The 16,689-nt window shown below is 52.4% G+C and overlaps 2 protein-coding genes across 2 annotated transcripts; one reads left to right on the top strand and one right to left on the bottom strand.

Moving 5' to 3' along the window:
* Nucleotides 1–4,643: 4,643 nt before the first annotated feature.
* On the top strand, nt 4,644–6,797 carry Swsap1 (SWIM-type zinc finger 7 associated protein 1). Its single transcript, XM_036193273.1, has 2 exons — nt 4,644–5,007; nt 6,215–6,797. Exons 1-2 carry the CDS (start codon nt 4,765–4,767, stop codon nt 6,743–6,745), a joined length of 774 nt encoding a protein of 257 aa, XP_036049166.1. The 5' UTR covers nt 4,644–4,764; the 3' UTR covers nt 6,746–6,797.
* A 4,929-nt stretch (nt 6,798–11,726) lies between these two features.
* Nucleotides 11,727–16,524, bottom strand: Epor (erythropoietin receptor). The gene is made up of 8 exons (XM_036193490.1): nt 16,226–16,524; nt 15,100–15,232; nt 14,589–14,764; nt 14,346–14,503; nt 13,553–13,706; nt 13,383–13,470; nt 12,610–12,697; nt 11,727–12,522 (listed from the first exon to the last, which is right to left on the bottom strand). Exons 1-8 carry the CDS (start codon nt 16,503–16,505, stop codon nt 11,911–11,913), a joined length of 1,689 nt encoding a protein of 562 aa, XP_036049383.1. The 5' UTR covers nt 16,506–16,524; the 3' UTR covers nt 11,727–11,910.
* Nucleotides 16,525–16,689: the final 165 nt, after the last annotated feature.

Raw genomic sequence — 16,689 nt, forward strand, 5'->3', positions numbered from 1 at the left:
ATCCCTAGAACACACCGGGTGTGAGGAAAGGACAAACTGTGGATAGCTTCACACGTCCAGCATGGCACATCCTCTCTGTCTCCCTCCATGCCTCTCCAGTAATAATAATTAATAATAACAACAATGGTAATGTTAAAAAGAGGGCCTGGAGACATGGCTGAGTGAAGGTCTGTTACCAGCACTCATGTAGGGGCTATACGTTCAGCTCCAAGGGGTCTGATGCTGTCTTCTGCCTCTGAGTGCACCCATACTCACATGGCAGGCACATTTTTTTTTTCAAGAGAGGGCTTCTCTGTGTAGTTTTGGTGCCTGTCCTGGAACTCACTCTGCAGCCCAGGCTGCCTCGAATTCACAGAGATCCGCCTGGCTCTGCCTCCCAAGTGCTGGGATTAAAGGCGTGCGCCACCACTGCCCGGCTAAAATGCTTTTTTAAGTTAAGAACATTGAGGGGTGGAGAGATGGATCACTGGGTAAAGGTGCTTGCTGCCAAACCTGAGTCTGTTGCTCAAGAACCACAGGATGGGAAGAGAACTGACCCATACACCTGTCCTCTGACCTCAGCACTATGTCACTTTCCTCACACTAAATAAAGGTAATAAAACATTTCCAGAGAAGGTGAGTAGCTAATCATAGTGGCCCATGCCTGTGATCTCAGTACTTGGGAGGTGGAGGAGCAGGTCCACGGTCATCCTCAGCTACACAACGGGCTGGAAGCCAGCCTGGGCTACATCAGAAGGAAAGGAGAATGTGTGTGAGAGAGAATTCTAGAATGAAGACAGATTCCATATTTAAAGAGTTTTCTGGGAGTCCACTGAGAAGAAAACAGCATAGGCGAGATGTGAGGGAAGAAAGGGAGTCACGTGAGCATCTGGAGAATGTGTGTGCAGATGTGTGGCAGTAAGAGAGTCACAAACATCTGGAGAGGAGAGGAGAGGAGAGAGAGAGAGAAGGGGAGTCACATGGGGAGCAGTAAGAATCTCAGGTACACAAGACAGCAGGTGCAAAGGTCCTGAGGTGAGCCCCATGCCTGACATATCCAGGGGAAAAAACAAGGATGTCTATTTGCTGGGACTCAGTGAATGAAGAGCAGAGGAGGAGGCGGACTGGGAGGTGGAGGAGCTGGTCACTGGCCACGGGGAGGGGGAGATCAGCCATGAGAATACTCACTTGATCATAAAGCCTTTGTCTTGACTGACCAGAGCTTCTTGTAAAACTCACACACATCATCTGTGGGGCCTGCGGGCCTTGAAACTTCCTGGCCTGTCAGGGAGGGAGCACAGTCTCAGGACCACGGACAGCGCCCGGCTGACCTTGTCCTTGGTGCTGACTCAGAGGGAGGGCAATGGAGGGCCTTAAAGGCGGGAAGAGGGCGGGCCTGCTAAGACGCACATCAGAAATGGACAACCCCAGGTAGAAGCTACAATTAAATTCTTCTAAGCTCTCCAGGGCTGGGAATTAAGCTCAGTGAGAGATCATGTGCCTAGTGTGAGAGGCTGTGTCCCATCCCAGTGTACACTTATGTTTGGGCCAGACATGACGATGTGTGCTTGTAACCCAAGCACCTGGGAGATGAAAGCAGTAGGCTTCAAAACTCGAGGCTGTTCTCAGCAACATAGTGAGTGGAGGCCAGCCTGGGCTGCCTGAGCCAAGCAGACAAAACTGCGCAGGGGAGATGGCTCAGCGGCTCTGAGTGCTTATTTGTTGCAAAGCCTGTTGACCTGAGTTTGCTCTCCAGAACCCAGGTAAAGGTGGAAGGAGAGAGGCAGATAGACAAGTTGTTCTCTGACCTCCACATGCTTGCCATGGGATGACTCTTCAGTCATGCACTCACACACACGCACACAGATCCACACACACTAATAATAATAACTATGACGGTGAAAATTTAAAGATATATTTTATGTACATGAGTGCTCTATCTGCATGTGAAACTTTATGCCAGAAGAGCGCATCAGATCCCACTATAGATGGTTGTGAGCCACCATGTGGTTGCTGGGAATTGAACTTAGCACCTCTGGAAGAGCAGCCAGTGCTCTTAACCACTGAGCCATCTCTCCAGCTCAATGATGAAAAATTTAAAAAGCTCTGGAGAGGCTGCTTTTCCAGAAGGCCTGCCTGGGTTCCATCCCCAGCACCTACAAAGCAGCTCACAACCATCTGTAAATCCATCCCAGGGGATTTGATGCCCTCTTCTGGCCTTGGGGGGCACCAGGCACATACATTGTGCACATACATGCAGGCAAAACTTACACACACACACTTACATTTTATGTATTTATTATTTCCAGACAGGGTCAGGGATGCATGTAGCTCACTGTTAAAATGTTTACTTAGCATGGTGGGGCCCTATGTTCAATCCCCAGTGCTGAGGGAAAGAGAGGAAGAAAAAGATGAAACCAATCAAACAAAGACAGAGCTAGACAGGGCCCTTCGAGCCAACTCTTCTGGGCAAGGAGCAAGAAGAGCCTGTGCTTAGTGTGCTCCTGTGACCTGGGGCTTTCACACTTCATGCTTTGTGGTGTCAGGCTGTGTGTCTGGGGCTGGGGAGGGAGGCCGAAGCAGCCTACTTCACAGAACAGTGTAACAGTGCTGCGGATGGATGGATGTTTGTGTGAGGAATGCCAATCACAGTCATCTGTGTGTGTGTGTGTGTGTGTGTGTGTGTGTGTGTGTGTGTGTGTGCAGGGTGTAGGGGTGCCCAGCTGTGTGTGTGGGTGTAGTGGGGGATGTTGTGGAGCTGTTTTCTGTCCCCAAAGGGAGAGAGTAAGCCCAGGAAATCACGGTTCCGCCCTGTCCCTGAGTCTCCAGGCAACCGTACCACTTTGAAGTTACTAGGAGACACGGTTTCCAGGGAAACACAGGCTTGAGTGACAGCTCTAGAGCCAAGTCTGGGTGAAGAGACTGGCTGAGCAATCAGCATGTTGGTTCTCATTAATTCTTCCTTCCTTCATTTAGTGATTTAACAAGAATTGCAGTTCTCAGGGCTAGAGAGATGGCTCAGTGGTTAAGAGCACTGACTGCTCTTCCAGGACCCAAGTTCAATTCCCAGCAACCACATGACAGCTAACAACTGTCTGTAACTCCAAGATCTGACACCCTCACACAGACATGCATACAGGCAAAACACCAACGCACATAAAATAAGAATAAATAATTTAAAAAGAAAGAATTTCAGTTCTCAGTGTGGTCAGCAGACTGTCATGAAGAAGCATCCAAGGCCCTCATTCTCTTAACATACCTTGTTCTCTCCAGAGAAGCAATGTTCTCCCTCCCATCAACACAAGGAAGCATTAAGAAGCTCCCAGGCCAAGGAGAAAGTCTGATGACTTCAAGAACCCTCATAGAGGGATCCTGGGAGAGGGCTCAGGATGCAAAGTGCTGGCTGTGTGGGCATGAACACCACGTAGACACAGTATCAGTATCCTCGTGGGGCTGTGATGAGCTGGGGGTGGAGACAGGAGGATCCCCAGAAGCTCTTGGGCCAGCCAGTCTGGCCTACACAGCAGTGAACAAAGTGAGTGGGCTGGAAGCTGGGGTGGCACGGTCCCACCTGCACACACCCACACACAGAAGGATTGTAAAATAAAGCAGAGGGCTCCTGCCACTAGTCCTGAAGACCTTTTATCCTGGAAACCCACACGGTGGAAGACTAATGGATCCCATCCCACAAGTTGTCCTCTGAACACATGCATACACTGTGTCATGGGAGTGCATATACACACACCAACTAAATAAATGTAATAAACCCCTCATTGAGGGCTAGGGACGGGGCACAGTTTGTCGTGCTTGCATAACATGTACAAAACCCTGAGTTTGAGTCACAGCCCTGCATTAACTTGGCACATAAGCCATCCTCAGAGTTACAGACAAGTGTAAAATGTCTGGGCCTTATAAAAACAAAAACAAAAAAAATCTGAGTCCCGAGTCTGTAGACCATATATAACACATTTCCATATTCAAGCATGCAGAGACAAACAGATGTCTCTTCCCACCAGTGAACTGTCCTTTGGTGACATCAGCGAATATTCACACTAACACATTGCAATGATCACAAGGACTCATAATACTCGTTTTGCAGGTGGGCAAGCTGAGGTTAGGAGTCTGGTTTTTCCTTTTTTTTTTTTTTTTTTTTTTTTTTCCAGAGCTGAAGACCGAACCAGGGTCTTGCGCTTGCTAGACAAGCGCTCTACCACTGAGCTAAATCCCCAATTCCGGAGTCTGGTTTTTATTATTTATTATTTTAAGACAGGTGCTCATGTAGCTCAGGATGGCGGAAAACTTCAATATGTAGCTAAGGATGACCTACATTATTTCTCTAAGATTTACTTTTACGTGTGTGTGTGTGTGTGTGTGTGTGTGTGTGTGCCCGCCCGCGCGCGCGGCTGGGGTGCATTTACATATGTGTGTGTGCCTCGTGCCCACGGAGGCCAGAAGAGGGCGTCGGATTCGCGGAGACGGGGGTTATGGACGGCTGTCAGTCACCTTGTGGGTGGTGGAAACTGAACCCGGGTCTTTTGGAATAACAGCTGAGCCATCCTCTCCAGCTCCGACCTAGAGGCCGGGCGTCTCTGGGGAGCGCGATTGCACCCGCGACCTTCCTTTTAATCCGATCACGCGGCTTCCCGCAGCAGATGCCAAGCACCAATTTCCTCCCCATTCCGTGTTTTGACCGGGAGCGAAGCTGTGAACGATAGCCAATGAGGCGTCGGTGTGGGCGGGCCCAGCATGAGAACGCACTCCTGATTGGTCAGCGGTGCTTGGCAAATGGCGGAGGCGCTGAGGCGGGTGCTGGATGCAGGCCGCGCGGCCCGGCCCGGCGGGGACGGAGCTGCCGGGCCGCCACTGCTGCTGCTAGGCGCTCCGCGTTCCGCGCAGACGTCGCTGCTGTTTGCGGCGGCCCTCGAAGCAGCGGGGGAAGGCCGCGGGCCTGTGCTCTTCCTCACACGAAGGCCGCTCCAGAGCCTGCCGCTCAACACACCCGCGGCGCGGGACCACTGGCGGCTCCAGGTAACCGGGGGCTGGTGTCACCCAATGGCAGGATAGGTTGCGCATGAGTGACAGGTCGGCAGGCCAATGGCACATCACAAAGCCTGTGCGGACGCGGTGGGTGGAGGAGGCGGAGTAGTTACGTGGGGCGGGGCAGTGCGGGTTTAGTTAAGATTGAATGAAAGACCGTCCTATGATCGGGCGGCGTTAGCGAGCGTGGGCGCCCAGGAGGTGGGGTCCGGGTAGAAACCTGGGTCTAAAGTGCAGTTGGTTTCTTGTGGGAGCACGCACGCACGCACGCACGCACACGCGCAGTCTTTACCTTTCTCCCTCCCTCATCCTCCCTCTCCCCCTCTCTTCCCCCTCCCCCTCTCTTCCCCCTTCCCTCCTCTCCCCCCTCCCCTCCCCCTGTCTTCCCTCTCCCCCTCTCTTCCCCCCGCTCCCTCCCCTCTCTTCCCCTCCCCTCTCCTTCCCCCTCCTCTCTCTTCCCCTCCCCCTCTCTCCCCTTCCCTCCCCCCCCCCTCCCCTCCCCCTGTCTTCCCTCTCCCCCTCTCTTCCCCCTCCCTCCCCCTCCCTCCCCTCTCCCTCTCCCCCTCTTCCCCCTTCCCTCCTCTCCCCCCTCCCCTCCCCCTGTCTTCCCTCTCCCCTCTCTTCCCCCCGCCTCCCCTCCCCCTCTCTTCCCCCTCCCCCTCTCTTCCCCCTTCCCTCCTCTCCCCCCTCCCCTCCCCCTGTCTTCCCTCTCCCCCTCTCTTCCCCCCGCCTCCCCTCCCCTCTCTTCCCCCTCCCCTCTCTTCCCCCTTCCCTCCTCTCCCCCCTCCCCTCCCCTGTCTTCCCTCTCCCCCTCTCTTCCCCCCGCCTCCCCTCCCCCTCTCTTCCCCCTCCCCCCTCTCTTCCCCCTTCCCTCCCCTCCCCCTCTCTTTTCCCTCTCCCCCCCTCTCTTTTCCCTCTCCCCCCCTCCCTTCTCCCTCTCTCTAATGACTTTTCATGGGTTACATGAGACCCTGTATCAAAGGAAAAAAGGACCTTTCCTTAAATAGCCTTGGGCAGTGATATGTGCTGCAAAAGGGCAGGTGAGAAAGAGGGGCAGAGAAGATGTGAGCCGGTGACTCACCTGGAGCTTTCTGTATGGGCCACAAGAGTCTGGGCTGGGAAAGTATGCTAGAGCCCTGGCCGCCATAGTAGGAGTCTTGGCCTCCTGTATTAAATCTTGCCTTCTCCTATCTTCTAGAAGGTCCGATTCCAGTACCCATCCTCAGTTCCAGAGCTTCTCCAGCTGCTAGCCTCTGCCCACGAGGCCCCAGGGCCTGCGCCATCCCTTCTGCTGTTGGACGGCCTGGAAGAATACGTAACTGAGGATTCGGGGGCCCAGGAGGCCGCCTACGTGGCTGCATTGCTTCTGGATACTGCTGCCCACTTTAGCCACCGTCTTGGAGCCAGTGGCAGCTGTGGGCTTGTGGTGGCCCTTGAGACCCAAAAAGAAGGAGACGGTGATGCGCCACATCTGACATTGCTTCAGCGGTATTTTCCTGCACGGTGCTGGCTGCAGCCAGATGCCCCGGGCTTGGGACGGCAGCACTGCCTTCGAGCCAGCCTGGAGTCAGGCCAACTGAGCCCCAGGATGGAGTGGTCAGTGACCTTCTTACCCAATGGAGAGATGACGATCACCCCCTGGCCTACACAGGCTTCTAAGCCCAGCCCAGATAAAAAAGGTCCAAGTGCTGGAAGCCAGTCGTTAACTTTGGTGTGTGACAACCTGTGATCCTGGCTTTGATTCCCAGGATCCACATGGTAGAAATCCAGACCTGACTCCTGCAAGCTGTTTTCTGACCTCCACACATGCCCTCTGTGCTAATAATAACAATAAGTAATAAAACCTTTAAAATAAGTAGATATAGTTATCTGAGGCTTCCTTTGGCCACTGGCCATGAGATCCAGCCATGTCTCCTAGTTCATTTCTTTTTACCTGTTTCATTCTTTTCAAAGATACGATCTCATGGAACTCAGGCGAGTCTCAGACTAAATACCTAGCCGAGGCTATCCTTGAACTCCTGATATCTTGAAGGCAGGGCCTATCGAGTGTGCTCCCATACTTGGTTCCTCTTGCATATCCACGGGAGCCTGCATCCCAGTTACCTCGGCTTATATACTGTTAAGGGACCTAATCATACATGTGGCCCTGCACATGTGTTTAGGGTATATAGCTGGGAGTGGAATCACTCTGTATGGAGTTTGCATGCATTTAGCTTTCTTAAGACATACTTTTTAAAAGTCATTAAACTGAATTTGAGCATGGTGGTATGGTAAGCCCAGCTTTGGGACGTAGAGGTAAGAGGTCACAGTGCAAGGTTGTTGTCCTTGGCTACAGAAGGTGTTGGAAGCCACTCTGGCCTACACTAGACCCTGTCTCAAAAAAAATCAAAATGGGCCAGGCCTTTAATCCTAGCACAGGGGCAGGCAGATCTGTCTGTATGTGTTTAAGGGTAGCCTGGTCTCTATGGAATGTTCCAGGCCAGCCAGGGCTACATAGTGAGACTCTGTCTCAAAGGCAAACAAAAAACCTAGAGAGCTGGAGAGAAGCATTCTCCCACAGGACCTGGGATCAGTTCCTAGCATCCATGTCAGACACAACCATTTGCAACTAGAGCTCCAGGGGATCTGATGCCCTCTTTCAGCCCCTTTGGGCATTAGACATGAAGTGAACATACATACATGTAGGCAGAACACTCTTACACATGAAATAAAAGTACATACACTTTGTTTTGTTTTTGTTTTTCGAGACAAGGTTTCTCTGTATAGTTTTGGTTCCTATCCTAGAACTCACTCTGTAGCCCAGGCTGGCCTCAAACTCACAGAGATCCACCTGGCTCTGCCTCCCAAGTCCTGGGATTAAAAGTGTGTGCCACCACCACCCGGCCTAGGTACATACATCTTTTTTAAAAAAAAAAACAAATCTGCTGTGGATATTGCTCTGTGTAAATAAAATTCTGATTGGCCAGTGGCCAGGCAGGAAGTATAGGCGGGACAAGAGAGAAGAGAATTCTGGGAAGTGGAAGGCTGGAGAGAGACACTGCCAGCCACTGCCATGAGAAGCAACATGTAAAAAACACTGGTAAGCCACAAGCTATGTGGCAAAGTATAGACTAACAGAAATGGGTTAATTTAAGATAGAAAAAGTAGATAACAAGAAGCCTGCCACAGCCATACAGTTTCTAAACAATGTAAGTTTCTGTGTGCTTTCTTGGTTGGGTCTGAGCGACTGTGGGACTGGCGGGTAAGAGAGATTTGTCCTGACTGGGCCAGGCAGGAAAACTCTAACTACAAATGGCACCCAATGTGTTGGCAAGAGTTTCCACCTAAAACCTGAGAAAAAAGATTCTAAAACGGAGCTAAAAACAGCTTCCTAATTGTCTCTCTAGTTAGCGGCAGCCTGCTGATTTGAGCTACTATGGCAGTGGCTGGCAGTGTGAGCTACTGTGGCGGGTTCCTGGCGTGTGCGTCTGACCTGCAGTGTGGCGGGACTGAGGAATCTACAAGCAGCACTTTACTCTGCTGCATGTTAGATTTAGCCTTTGCCAGTTTAAAAGAAAAAAAAAAAAATTCTGGGCTATGCACTGCTTTGACAGAACTGCTTCTGATAGTTGATGGTACACATGGCTCCAGACCCAGAGCTGGCAGTACCACCGCCATGTTGGGAAGCTGAGGTGGGCGGAGCCAGCAGCCACAGTGGCGTTTCAGTCTTACAAAGATGGATATTACACAGAGAATCTGGTTTGTCTTGTCTTTGGGATTTTTAACTACAGAAAAAGATTTGATTATAAAAGCTGTTGAGTTAAACAAATATGTAAATTTTAAAGACACCTTGACTTCAAAATTTGGATATAAGGATATGTTGCTTTGGAAAAGAGTCTCTGCTATTGTTTCCACAGAAAGCCAGAGGCTGTGGATTTGTTCCAGATTAAGATACATCAGGTTTGATCAGCCAAGACCACCTGAAAGGTCTCCGATGACACCATGGCCCGGATGATCCAACATCCAAAATGGTTTCAAGGCAACTGGCTCAGAGGTTTACTCTCATAGAATACTCCATAATTCTAAAATTTTCTTTGTGTTCCCATAAGATACAGCGCCCCCCTCCAGCAGGAAGAAGTAAGAGAAACTATGCCCAAATTCCCAGCTGGCTTTGGAGATGGAATTGGCTCACTCCTTCTCTAAACCCAAGCACATTGTTAAAAGAAAAGGTTAGGAGCTTCTTGTGTCCCAAATCAAAAGAGCCCTCTGGTGTGGGACAGAGAAAAAACCACTATTTTATTTAAAACAGGTTGATTATAAATGCAATCTCTTTCTAAAGATAAAAAGGGGATATGATATAGATATGATAGGATGAAAGGGTAGATTAATGAACTTACTTCTAAAGAGCAACAACTCATTTAAAATGTTTTACATTGGTATAGGTTTTAGTCTATTGATACAAACTTAAAGTTAATTTTGTTATACTGTGTGTATATTTCTACTCTTGGTTAAGGTATTATGTTTGTATAGCTCATTTTAAATTGAAATGGATAATTAAAAATAGATTAATAATTAGTCACCTATGATAATCATACTCGTAGCCATGTTAGTTAAGTCTTCTAGATATACATAGAGATATTTCAGATAAATAGATAATCTTCAAATACTTCAAAGACCTACAGAATATGGCATTTAAAATATTTTTAAAATTTAGACTTTCTGGACAGTTAGACTGTCTGCTCCTGGCAACACTGATTTACTTCAGAGAGGAGGATGGGCATTGAAGACACTTCATATGGAGTTTATCTTCACCTTGACAAAAATAGCCATTTGGACAAGAAACTGTTCTTGTATGGACTACTTGATCGACTGGACGTGCAGGACCCATAGAAAGGTGACCACTGAACTTTGCTTGGCAAAATGGTCCTTCAGGTTCCTGCTTCGCAGAGGAAACTGCCAGACATTCTACAGGACACTGAGAGAAGTGACCAAGAGACTCTAGCCCTGTGGGCTGAAGACAAATGCCCCAACTTTACAAAGGAACATTAGGTGACTGTCCAGGCTGCCAGGTGTCTCTGTCTACTCTTGCAAGACTCCCGAAAGTTACTTGCCTCCTTCTCCTGTTTCTCAGATAATATTATATCCTTCTGAGGTCTTTGATGTGGTTGAAGACTAGATAGTTATAATTTTCTCAGTTATGATAAAAGATAAGTTAGATATAAAACCTTGGACTCACAAATATAAGATAGATAGGATATCTTCTTTAATATTGTAACTATAATTCTTGTTTTGTTTATGTAATTTTACTATGTAAAACTTAAAACCTTCCTAAAAAAAAAAAAGAAAGAAAGAAAGAAAGAAAAGGGGAAGTGCTGTGGATATTGCTCTGTGTAAATAAAATTCTGATTGGCCAGTGGCCAGACAGGAAGTATAGCCGGGACAAGAGAGAAGAGAATTCTGGGAAGTGGAAGGCTGGGGGAGAGACACTGCCAGCTACTGCCATGAGAAGCAACATGTAAAGACACTGGTAAGCCACAAGCCATGTGGCAAAGTATAGACTAACAGAAATGGGTTAATTTAAGATAGAAAAAGTAGATAACAAGAAGCCTGCCATGGTCATACAGTTTGTAAACAATGTAAGTTTCTGGGTGTTTACTTGCTTGGTTCTGAGCATCTATGGGCCTGGTGGGTGAGAGAGATTTGTCTTGACTGTGGGCCAGGCAGGAAAACTCTTAACTACACAAATCCATCTTGGAGGTAAGCTCAAGCCTCAGGGTGTAGTAAACAATCATTCTGCCATGGAAGCTCCTTGAGCTGGGAAGCCAACATCTCAAAGTTCAGGAAGTCCCTGAAGCTCTCAGACAAGCTGAGCTGCTTGGAAAGGACTCTCCAACCTGTGGAGCTGTCTGCAGGCATGCAGCTTGTGGGAGCTGCCACCCATGCTGGTGATGCAGCTGTCTGAGTCATCTCCACTCCTGTAAGTAACCCCTCACCCATATTCCTGTGCGTAACTCAGGTAAAACTTACTGGTTCACCAAATCGGGCCTTGGTGGCACGTATACTTTGGTCTGTCATAGGTTTTCTATCTGAGGTAAGTAGACATTGATTCGTGACCCCAGGAGCAGTGTCACAGAAGTGGATGAGGACTGAAATTCAGACGGCTCATGTTGGCAGCTAGTGAGACGTCCACTGACTGTTGTGGTCCCTCTTCACGTTGCCAGATCCGAAATCTCAATCTTGGCTCAAAGACTTCAGCTGTTTTCCCATGGTCTAGATCCAGGGAAAGATGGGATTTGAGGGTGTTTACAGAGGCTGTGGCAGAGGGCGAGTGCCTGCCTACCATGTATGAAGCTCGAGTGCAGTCCGCAGCACCGCATTAGCACCACATGGTAGAACAAGCCTGCAGTCCCAGCACTTGTGAGGTAGAGGCAGGAGCATCACAAGTTCCAGGTCACCTTCAGCTACCATGTCTCAAACGACCAAAATATGGGCTAGCAAGAGAACTCTGATTGTAAAAGCATTGCCCATGCAAGCCTGGAACTCGGAAGAAACAAACAAAAAACCAGGTTGTGGTGTGAGGTCTGATCCAGCAATCCAGAGGCAAGATGAGAGCAGAGATCAGAGAAGCAACCAGAAGCATAGACAGCTAGCAGGAACAAGACACCCCACCTCAAGTGGGGGGGAGAGTCATGCACCCACACATACATACACACACAAATAAGGCAAAGTCATGGTAGAAAAATCGCTATGTATATATTTCTGTACACAGATAACTGTCCATCTTAACAGTGCAAGGCTGTCACTTCCTGGGCAGGACTGGGCTGGGCAGAGGGCCAAGGTGAGCTGTGACTTTAAGTATGTCCTCACCAACCTTGTTCAAGAAGTTGGGGGGTTGGGATCTTATAGGCTGGAGTCCTAGGAACAAGCCATGTAGCTGGGGTGCAGAGGCTCTGGGTCCGGGACCAGGCTATTCTCATAGGGATGGGAGTAGGGGCCATCGGACGAGTCTCCATGAACTCCCTGGGAGCTCCTGGAGCTGTAATCTGTTGAGATGCCCGAATCGGACACCACAAGGTACAGGTACTTCAGGTGAGGTGGCGTGGGAGGCAGCTCCGGAGGCAGTGCCCGAGGGTACAGGCGCTGAGAGTTGGAGTCCAGGATGGTGTACTCAAAGCTGGAAGGTGAGGTGCCCTCTGGCCTGGGCTTTGAGGCCAAGTCAGACAGGCAGGAAGATGCTTCTGAGCCTCCATCCATAGTCACCGGGTCCACACTGTCCCCGGATCCCAAGAGGTCCTCACTGCATGGGATCCGGGGCAGCAACCACTCATCCAATACCAGGTAGGTGTCCTGGGCACGCTCACTGCCCACCGGCTCCAGCAAGGGCCCCTGGTCATCTGCACCTGGTTCCCCTGCCGGTGTCACCCCCCAGCAGTGCTCTGAGAGGACTTCCAGGTGAGCAGGTGGGTCCTCTGGGAAGGAGTTGCTTGGGCTCCACCACAGACAGCCATCATGCTGGAGCAGCCACAGCTGGGAAGAGAGCACCCTCCTGCTCAGAGACCTGGGCTTCAGCACATAGGCAGCCCCAGAAGCAGAGTGGACAAACAGGTCACCTACCTGGAAGTTACCCTTGTGGGTGGTGAAGAGACCCTCGAACTCACTCTCTGGGCTCGGGATGCCAGGCCAGATCTTCTGCTTCAGAATCCTGTGAACGTTGTTAGAATCAAGTCCATGGATGTGTGACCCTGGACCTGTACCCTCTCAGACCCCCACCACAGTGACACCAGCGTTCCTGCAGGAGTGGGAAACAGCCTGTGGAAGAGGCATCAGTGAGGCCCTACAAAAGGGTAGCTGGGGTAGTTTTGAAGGATGCATAGGAGTTCGGTGTGTGCTGCATCCCACTCTTCATCACTTCTTTCTACGAGCTGGGGGATCCCCAGAACCACCAAAATGTGAGTGTGTGTGTGTGTGTACGCGCGCGCGCGCTTCCCAACGAAGTGTATAAACAGGGCCACGAAAGGCAAACAGGATGTGTACTTTCTGGAAAAGTGGGAAGAGCAAAACTTTGAGCACACTGGGAATTATATATACTTCAGCATGGCTGGTCAGATCATTAAAGCCACTGGGCTTAAATCCCTTCCACAACCTATCTGGTTGATTTGACAAAGCTGGCTACATTGGGAAGTGGAGCCCACAAAGGAATGCAGGGAGGGGCCGTCGCGAGGTCAAGGGAACTCCAGCAGGCACCAAGAATTCAAGAGTCTGGGCGTGGTCTGGCTCGCATTCTATCACGGGCAGTCGTTTGACCCTGGGCAAGCAAGTGCGCACCCCTCTGCCTTGCATTCCCTAGAGGGAGATCTAAGTTAGAGTTTAGAGGGTTGGGGGCTCACCGGCGGTGGGACAGCAGGGCCAGCACAGCCAGCAGCAGCGAGATGAGAACGAGGATGAGAGACAGCGTCAGGATGAGAGGGTCCAGGTCTGGGAGACAGGAAGGAGGTCAGGGAGGTTTGCCGAGTGTTGGACCCACCTCATCCCTCACTCCGAGGAACTGGGGCCTCACCGCTAGCGGTCAGCAGCGACGCAGGCTCAGACCAGGCGCTCCAGAAGCCGCTGAAGCTGGGCTCGGCCATGCGCGCTCGAACAGCGAAGGTGTAGCGCGTCCCGCCGCGCAGGTTGCTCAGGACACACTCAGTGCGTCCTTCCAGGACCTCCACCTAGGGGCCAGTGGAGCCAGGAGAGATCTAACCGACTAGCACCCAACGAGAAGAGGATGCGGGAGCTTGCACGGAGGCCCCTAGTCAGCGCCCTAATAATGGGAAGGGTACTTGGGGGCGCTCTAGTAACGGCGTCAACTGGAAAGGCGGGTTTTTGGCTCAAGGCCAGTCAGAGCGAGGACTCCCCCACCTCCACCCCCACCCCCAAGTCAAGAGCTGCCTCTGGGCCATACAAAGGCAGAGCCAGACACCTCACAGGGAGCGCCTCCCTGAGATCTGAGGTTATGAACCACGTCGTGAGAGCGGCTGAGGATCTGCTGGGTTGCCCAGGAAACCCGAGCTAGGGAGGGGCGGGGAAAAGTGGGCGAGAGCGCCCGTGGTAAGGGGCGGCGAGCCGGGCTCAGGGGACCCTAGTGGTGGAAGGAGAAGGCTCACGAAAGTTGTCCTCTGACCTCGACAAGTGCACGGTGGCAAATACACAAACAAATACATGTAACTTCTAACATATCTAAATATCGGGAAAGAGAGGAATTAAAAAACAGCAATGGGGTGTTGGGCACTGGGGGAGGGGCTGAAGGAGTGTGAGACTTTGGGCCAGGATCGGGGAGGTTGGGTGGGGCTGCCCTCTGGGACTCTCACCCTTTGGGTGCCCCCTGCCCGGTTGCCTGCCGACACGTCCACCTCGTAGCGGATGTGAGTGGTCATAGGTGCCCCAGGAGGTGGCAGCCAGCGCAGCAGCACGTGGCTGCCCTCCTCTGCCCGGCGCGCCAGCAGCCCCGCGGGGGCGTCCAGGAGCACTGCAGAAAGTGGAGTGGATCGGGTAGGCGGGGACCCAGCCGGGCTCCACCCCGACCCTCGTCGCTCCCATCCCCTCTCACCTACCAACTTCATTGATATGGATGATGCGGTGGTAGCGAGGAGATCCGGAGGCCGCCGTCACGCGCAGCTCGAGCGGCACGAAGCTCGACGTGTCGGCGGTGGGCAGTGAACACCAGAAACGCACGGAGCCGCGGACCGTGGGCGCCTGGTGCAGGCGACATGACTTTCGTGACTCACCCCTGTGAGACCGGGGGAACCGAGAAGGAAAGGTTGAATAAGCAGGGAGGGTAGGAGGTGACTGGAGAGCTTCTGACCTCTTTCGCTCAGATCGTGGAGACCAGAGCGCTTTGACCACCACGATCGTGGAGTGCCCCAGCTCCAACGTGACACCGGATCCCGTTGATGGAGAATTATTCCAGCCCCACCACCAGGGGGCGATCCCATCCATCCCCACCCCGAGCTTGCCTCCCTTAACCGTGACTCCAGACCCGGGGAGACATTCCAGGCTATGGCATCCAGGAAGCTCTGCTGCTCCCACCCCCGCCTTAGGTCACCTAGTCCTGGGCGGACTCACTCGAGCTGGTAAGAGAAGCTGTAGTTGAAGCCCATCCCGGAGCTCGCCGCTTCCTCCCAGAAACACACCAAGTCCTCCAACCGCTGGGTGAAGCACAGAAGTTCTTCGGTGCCCCGGGATGCCAGCAGGGCCGCTAGGGAGGGGGTTGCCATGGAGCGGGGAGGTGGGTGGGGGTCAGAGAAGTCGAGGCCTGTCCTCCACAGTCCCCTTACCCTCCCTCCTGTCGCCTGTGCAGACCCGATAATTTTAATGCCCCGCCCTCTTCTCTGAGAGGGCCTTGGGGGGGTCCTGCAGAAGTGGCACCTCTAGACCTCCCAGGAGTAGCGACCTCGCCTGCCTCGTCCCACCCCCATGCACACGCCCACTCACCCTGCAAGTTGAGCGGTGCTGGCCCCGCCCTGGCGCTGGTGTGTGCCGAGGACTGGCCTCCTATCGGTCCCCGCAGGCACCCGGCTGCCCCCCGATAGCGCCAACCGTGTCCCCCGCCCCCTTCCTCCTCCTAGCAAGAGGTCCAGGAGATCTAGCGCCCGCCAAACCGTGTTTACAGTCGCCTGCAGATGGGTCCCGTTCTCCCACTTCACAGGACCACTGTGAGCTCACCTCCAAACAGGAGCTCCGACCTACCCTGCCCTTGTGACTTCTACCATGTCCCAGACTCCTTCAAAACACAAAATCGAGCCAAATGTGTTGGCTAATACCCGTCACCCCAGCAACTGGGAGGTGGAGGCAGGAAGATCAGGAGTTCAAGCCCACCTCAGTTACCTAGTGAGTTTGAGGGCAGTCTGAGCTACATGAGATACTGCCCCCAAAAAACAAGAACAAAACAAAACAGTTCAGACGTGGTGACACTTGCCTTCAATCCTAGCAGCTCAAGGCCAGCCTGGTCGACCTAAAGATCCCGTTTCAAACGAACAGCTAAAACATTCTTAAGCCCTTCTAAGACTTCTCCCGTTGGGCATAACTCCAGGGTCAGACACTGACCTGCCTCATCAGGTTCAGACACCAGGTGGGCCCTGGAACTCCCTCTGGAGGTTCAGAGAACGTTAGCCCCGGGGACCCAAGCTGGGAATTCAGGCCATCGCATCGCCCAGGACTTAATGAGGAGGTACCCACGTTCAGCTCTTACCTTTGCTCTCAAAGGGGTCCGGGAAGCTGGGTGAGGGAGCCCAGGCTGCCCCAGCGAGGAGGAGACAGAGCGGGCCAACCCGAGGCCAGAGGGGCGCCCTGAGGTGGTCCATGACGCAGCCCCAGCTTCGGGAAGCCCAGGGCGCCAGCCCCTCCGTGTCCCCCCGCCTCTTCTCCCCTTTCCTCTTTCCCCCAGTCCACAGCTGGGTCAGCAGCAGCTGCCGGACACAGCTGACCAGGAGCTTCCAAGTGCAGCTCCCTCCAGGGGGCGGGGCCAGCATGCAGTCGGGCACAGATAAGCCACAGGCCTCCGGAGGGAACGGAGGCCCTCTAGGGCACGGCCGGCCGCCGCCGTAACCAGGGTAGGGGGCGGGGCAGAAAGCAGGGTTTGTTGGCGGCGGGGGTGGGGGGTTGTAATGTGGTTATGGACAGGTGACTTACCTCCTTCCCGTCTAGTCAGGGCGT

Source organism: Onychomys torridus, chromosome 7 (assembly GCF_903995425.1).
Source record: "Onychomys torridus chromosome 7, mOncTor1.1, whole genome shotgun sequence".
Taxonomy (NCBI): domain Eukaryota; kingdom Metazoa; phylum Chordata; class Mammalia; order Rodentia; family Cricetidae; genus Onychomys; species Onychomys torridus.

Coding starts and splice junctions, on each gene's coding strand:
- Swsap1 (XM_036193273.1), top strand. CDS start 4,765: ATGGCGGAGGCGCTGAGGCGGGTGCTGGATGCAGGCCGCGCGGCCCGG. Junction 5,008..6,214: donor GGGACCACTGGCGGCTCCAG/GTAACCGGGGGC, acceptor CCTATCTTCTAG/AAGGTCCGATTCCAGTACCC.
- Epor (XM_036193490.1), bottom strand. CDS start 16,505: ATGCTGGCCCCGCCCCCTGGAGGGAGCTGCACTTGGAAGCTCCTGGTC. Junction 14,504..14,588: donor CATCCATATCAATGAAGTTG/GTAGGTGAGAGG, acceptor CACTTTCTGCAG/TGCTCCTGGACGCCCCCGCG. Junction 12,523..12,609: donor CCCACAAGGGTAACTTCCAG/GTAGGTGACCTG, acceptor CTCTCTTCCCAG/CTGTGGCTGCTCCAGCATGA.